Here is a 6,454-nt window from a genome sequence, read left to right as displayed (position 1 = left end):
GCTCTATTCACTCTCCGGCCCGGAGGTGGCTGCCATGGAGAGCTACATTGACGAGGCCCTTTCTGCAGGGTTCATCAGACCGTCCACTTCTCCAGCAGGGGCTGGTTTCTTCTTCGTCGGGAAGAAGGATGGCGGCTTGAGGCCCTGCATTGACTACAGAGGTCTCAATTGTATTACGGTGAGAAACCGTTACCCCTTACCTCTTATGTCATCCTCTTTTGATTGTTTGCGAGGGGCTACGATATTCTCTAAGCTTGACCTCAGGAATGCTTACAACCTCATACGCATAAGGGATGGAGACGAATGGAAGACGGTCTTCAACACTCCTAATGGTCATTATGAGTATTTAGTCATGCCGTTCGGCCTCACTAATGCCCCTGCCGTCTTCCAGGCGCTTGTGAATGATGTTCTGAGGGACATGTTGAATTGTTTTGTCTTCATTTATCTTGACGACATTTTGATTTTCTCCAGAACACTCGACGAACATGTCCAACATGTCCAGCTGGTTCTAGGCCGCCTCCTGGAGAACCAGCTCTACGTCAAGGCTGAGAAGTGCGACTTCCATGTGTCCACCATTGCCTTCCTAGGGTACATCATCACCACTAATGGTGTTACCATGGACCCGGCCAAAGTCAACGCAGTGGCTGACTGGCCCCGCCCCTCCACCCCTAAACAACTGCAGAGGTTCCTGGGCTTTGCAAACTTCTACAGATGTTTTATCCGGGACTACAGCAAGGTGACGTCGCCACTCCATGCTCTCACTTCCTGTTCGGTCAACCGTTTCCACTGGACCCCCGAGGCGGACCGGGCCTTCAGGGAGCTTAAGCGACGCTTCTCTTCTGCCCCAATTCTGACCCACCCAGACCCTTCGTTACCTTTTGTGGTAGAGGTTGACGCGTCTGATGTGGGCATTGGTGCGGTGCTCTCCCAGGCTTCCCCCAAGGATAAGAAGCTCCATCCTTGCGCCTTTTTCTCTAAGAAGCTCGACTCGGCGGAGCGCAACTATGACATTGGCAACCGTGAGCTGTTGGCAGTCAAGGTGGCGCTAGAGGAGTGGCGACACTGGTTAGAGGGGGCGGAGCATCCTTTTGTGATCTGGACTGATCACAAAAATTTGGCCTATATCCAGTCGGCCAAGAGACTCAATTCCAGACAGGCCCGGTGGGCTCTGTTTTTTGACCGTTTCCGCTTCACCCTTTCCTACCGTCCGGGGTCCAAGAATCTGAAACCAGACGCACTTTCCCGCCAGTTTGACCCCTCGGAGAAGGACCCTGACCCAGGCCCCATTATCCCTGGTGCCCCTGTCATAGCACCCGTGACATGGGGTATAGAGGCCATTGTTAGGCAGGCTTTTCAGCAGGACCCTGACCCGGGCGGTGGCCCACCTTCCTGCCTGTTCATACCCGTCAACGCTCGCTCTGAGGTCCTCCAGTGTGCCCACTCTTCCAACCTTGCCTGCCACCCCGGCGTTCGACGCACCCTTGCTCTCCTTCGGCAACGCTGACACTCGCTCTTTTGTCCGGGCGTGCTCGGTCTGTGCTCGTAACAAGACCCCCAACCTGAGACCTTCTGGGCTACTCCGACCCCTGCCAGTACCACACCGCCCCTGGTCCCATATCTCGATTGACTTTGTCACGGGACTGCCCCTCTCTGAAGGAAAGACTGTCATCCTGACCATCGTGGATCGCTTCTCGAAGATGGCCCGCTTTGTCCCGGCGCCTAAGCTCCCCTCCGCCAAGGAGACGGCCCAGCTCATGATCGACCATGTCTTCCGGTTGCATGGTCTGCCTCTGGATGTGGTTAGTGACAGGGGACCCCAGTTCTCCTCCAGATTTTGGAGGGCGTTCTGTTCTCTGCTGGGGGCTTCCGCCAGCCTCTCATCAGGCTTCCACCCCCAGTCTAATGGCCAGACAGAGCGTGTAAATCAGGACCTGGAAGTCGCGCCTCGCTGTCTGGTGTCGGATAACCCCTCCGCTTGGTGTAGCCAGCTCGCATGGGTGGAGTACTCCCACAACTCTCTTCCCAGCTCCTCTACTGGCCTGTCCCCGTTTGAGTGTGCGCTGGGCTATCAACCTCCGCTGTTTCCGGAGCAGGAGAGAGAAGTGGAGGTTCCTTCTGTTCAAGACTTTATCCGCCGGTGCCGACGCACCTGGAAGAAGGCCCGGACCTCCCTCTTGCGTACGGCTACGAAGAACCGGAAACAGGCTGACCAGCACAGACGGCATGCCCCTGACTATCAACTAGGACAGGAAGTTTGGCTTTCTACCCGAGACCTGCCCTTGAAGGTCGAATCCCGGAAACTGTCCCCGCGCTACATTGGCCCGTTCAAGATCATACGCATCATCAACCCAGTGGCAGTGCGGCTCGAGCTCCCCAGGACCCTTCGGGTGCACCCCACCTTCCATGTCTCTCAGCTCAAGCCGGTGTCTTCCTCCCCGCTGGTGCCCCCTGCTAAGCCGGGGGGGGGCTTAGCAGGGGGCACCAGCGGGGAGGAAGACACCCCTCGTCTTCTGGACGGCCACCCCACCTACACTGTCCGGCGCCTATTAAAGATGCGCCGCTGGGGCAGGGGTCGTCAATACCTCGTGGACTGGGAGGGATATGGTCCAGAGGAACGCTGCTGGGTCTCGGCCCGGAACATCCTCGACCCCTCTCTGATCGCCGACTTCAACCGTCGGGCCCCTGGGGCGGCTAGGGGGACGTCAGGAGCCGTCCCTAGGAGGGGGGGTCCTGTCACAGCCCTGGCCACAGTCTGTGCCACACCCACTCATCCACTGCCCTGATGACTACCTGGCCCCACCTGTGTGTCTCACCTCACCTGCTCCCTAATGAACTTAGTCTATATATAGCCCTTGATGCTCTCATGTGATTGTTGGATTATCAGTTTGCTCTTGCTCTGCCTTGTGTGTTCCTTATTTCTTGCCTTGTAAGGTGTACCTATTTTCTAAGTAGTAAGTTTATTCCTTGTGTCCGTGAGTTCTGCATTTTGGATCCATACCTGGGATAGAAGCCTGACAGTATTAGAGATAGCCTGCACCTTTGACCACAGCCTAGAGGAAGCCTTTATGACCAAGGTCATAAAATACCAACCACTTCTACATAACATCTCAGAGCTGGGCTATAGGTGCAGACTATTTGTCTTTATATTTGGCAGCCTAGGGCATATGCACAGACTGGTTGTTAGAGGGTTCCAACAACTTGGGATGCCCAAAAAGGAGGCAAAAAGGCTGGCAAAGTATTGTGGTGTCTCTGCTATAATTGGCAGCCGTCATATATGGCGGAGACGCTGTTACTTATACCCATAGAGTACTGTGTGACATGCCTGTTGTATCATGAAAACACATACCATGACTTTGCAGATGTAACTTTAATGCACCTATAATATTTGTGTCCTTGTATGCATATCCTTTGTGTGGACATAAATAAATGGTTAAAATGTGTGTGTGTGCGTGTGTGTGTGTGTGCGTGTGTGTGTGTGTGTTTGTTGGGAGAGACGAGAGAGATTGATAAAGAGAGGGGGAGACGCGCTGCGCTCTGATCATGTTCAAGACGGATAGTAAAGACATTTACAATTTAGGCATTTAGCAGACGCTCTTAATCCAGGTTGTATCCCCGGTTGTATCCCCACTCAAAATGCACACTTGCCCGGTCGGGCAACCCGGTAGCAACCCTCACCTGCCCGACCTTTTTTTTTTTACTTGTTTTTAACTCAAATCTTTGCTTCTGGGACGGGGGTCCCCGGAACAACATTTTCAGATGGGGGTCGGCGGCCGATTACAGATATTTTTGGGGGTCCTGGACCATTGGAGAATGTCGTTCTGTGATATATATATATATATATATATATATATATATATATATACATTTATTACATGGCTTAGTTGAATACTTGATTCTGATTGGTCAATCGCTTAATTCAGCGGTGAATTATGTGTTGATAATGACCGCTCCGCTGTATAACAGACCGCTGCCTAATCAAACCCTCTGAGCACCAGCTGCGCCCCGCTTGATTTACTGCTGTTTCCAACATGACAGCCATGTAAACACACACACACTAGTGACACACAATGTCATTTACAGCTAAACATTGCTCTTAAAAATGTTTTTGAAAACATTTGAGCGAGAAATAGACGAAGCAGGACCCGAAAATGGATTCTATTTGATCAACTCACTTCCTTGTTTTCCGACAGACGCAGCCAGCGCAAACTTATGGAATACTTTACCATTCAGGGAGTGTAACCACCTCGGCGAAAACTCCCTGTCGGTGAATTATCTCCCGACAATGACCACCTAGCCAGAAATTATCCCTTAACACATTAACACATATATATCCCTTATATATCCCCTACCATTGCGTGGCACATCTTTATATGCACAGAATGTCTATGTTCACAGGCTTCTGTGTGAGGGCATCTGAGCATGTGCTACACCATACTTCTTACACCATGTGTCCTTTGGGAAACCGGGCCATTGTTTTTAACTCAAATCTTTGCTTCTGGGGAGGAACCCGGAACAATTATTGTCAGACGGGGGTCGGCAGCTGACACAGAAACATGAGGTTTTTCAGAAAACTGTCAGGATTTAGAAGGCATTAGTAGAATTGTCCTCGGGTCTAAATGGTTAACTGATATAGCTGTGAAAGAATTGTACTGGAGTCAAAAGTGGTCTACACTGTAGGCTCCTGACATCTGAAGCACAGTAGAAGTAAGTTTAGTAGAAGCAACGGTTTTAACAAAGGACCGTGTGTGTGTGTGTGTGTGTGTGCGTGTGTGCGTGCGTGCACGCGCAAACCACTGTACCGATCAGTGTCAGATTTCTTGTACACACTCTTCACATTACTGGCATCCGTGTTGTTTTTAGCAAGCTCAGTGCGTTAATTGTTCACCTTCAAAGATCTTCAACATCCACACAGATTGGAACACACTGATGCTTAGTATTTATTATCTGTATTTTATATTGTTTGTTAGTTTTTCTTTGTGGACTCGTTGTTACTCAGTATGACTTTAATCTTTATCTTAAACATCTTCAACATCCACTTGATGCTGATGGTTGTCATTACTACATGTTCCACACTGACATGCTTTCATTTTCTTCATGGCCTCCATTTTATTTTCTTGTCATGGCTGCCAGTTCCCACCTGATGTTGTGTGGGAGTCCAGTCTGATCCAGACCGTACTGAATAACTGCTAGCTTGCATAATGTTTTCAGACTAGCATTTAAGTCTAAGATGAACAGGTCACTGTGTTCTCTAATGAGGATGATACGATCTCCCACCATGCAACAGCACATCCTACGCATCCCACCGGGGCCTTCCCCCTTGGGCTCAACCTTCTTCCAGGAGGAGGACTCTGGGTTGAATTTCCACAGGTCATTTAAGGCTTTGGCCGTGCACCACGCTTTGCCACCAAATATGTACAGCTCTCCATTGTAGGCAAAGGCTGTGTGATGGTAGCGTCTTTCTGGAAGAAGCTGTGCAGAAGGTGTTCTCAGCCAGATGTTGGTCTCTGTGTCAAACACACTGTTGTTGTTCTGGTACTCTAGGCCCCCAAATACAAACATATTTGTTCCAATGATGGTGGCAGAGTGAAGTGATGAAACCGGTGGTGGAGTGGTGTTGATTAGAGACCAGACCATTGTGGTGGTGTCCAACTTGTAGATGTCAGTATAGAATCCAGGCCTACCGTATCCTCCATGGATAAACATGACCTTCCTCAAGACACAGGCTGAGTGATCCCACCTCGCCTTGGGAACAGTACCAGAAACCTTTGTCTTGTACCATCTGTGGGTGTCGACATCAAATGCATAAAGAACATTGGAGTCCTCCTTTGTGTCATAATGATAACCCCCCCAGACGTAGGTGACATAATCTATCAGCACGGCTGTGTGGTCCTGTGCCTGGAGGGAACCTCAAGAGGTGTCACTGTCACCTTTGTCCAACACAAAGACACTGTGTTGAAGACGTGCACCTCAGTCTGATCACCGTTCCCTCCAAAGGAGTACACCTTGTGGCCAACTGTGACAGCAGCTTCATGGTCCATTCCTGGGTCTGTCAGATGTACCGTCCATTTCAACATTGCACACGACTCCACTCGATTGTTCAAGTCCTCGCCTCGTGTTCTGTAACAGAATGTAGTATTATTGTGCTTCCTACCACCCCTTTATAATGCAGCGATATTTAGGCCAGATGTCTTGACTCGTACGGAAGGTGCTGGGGTCTCTTCTGGTGAAAGCTGATGAAGGAACCTGAAGGTTGAATGTGAACATAGCCTTGAGAAGTCCCGTCTCGGAGACCCTAACACTAACGCAAAAAGTGGATTAAATACTGCTTGCATCTGAACTCAAGGTGTGATGACCAGCCTTTATATAATGCTGGGCTGGATGCTCATGACATCTCATGAGTCAGCTATGTCCATATATGGAGATCCCTGATGTCATCGGTAAATGGGCATGCATG

The 6,454-nt window shown here is 50.2% G+C and overlaps 1 protein-coding gene across 1 annotated transcript; it reads right to left on the bottom strand.

Annotated features, from left to right (window-relative positions):
• Positions 1–5,106: 5,106 nt before the first annotated feature.
• On the bottom strand, positions 5,107–6,038 carry LOC306941071 (kelch domain-containing protein 3-like; the record flags this gene model as incomplete). The annotated part of the gene is made up of 2 exons (XM_079526376.1): positions 5,107–5,895; positions 5,928–6,038. 2 exons carry the CDS (start codon positions 6,036–6,038, stop codon positions 5,107–5,109), a joined length of 900 nt encoding a protein of 299 aa, XP_079382502.1.
• Positions 6,039–6,454: the final 416 nt, after the last annotated feature.

The sequence above is a fragment of the Electrona antarctica genome, assembly GCF_951216825.1.
Source record: "Electrona antarctica genome assembly, chromosome: 17".
NCBI classification, from domain to species: Eukaryota; Metazoa; Chordata; class Actinopteri; order Myctophiformes; family Myctophidae; genus Electrona; species Electrona antarctica.
Note: the sequence above shows the minus strand (reverse complement) of the source record. Positions and strands in the feature narration are given on the sequence as shown.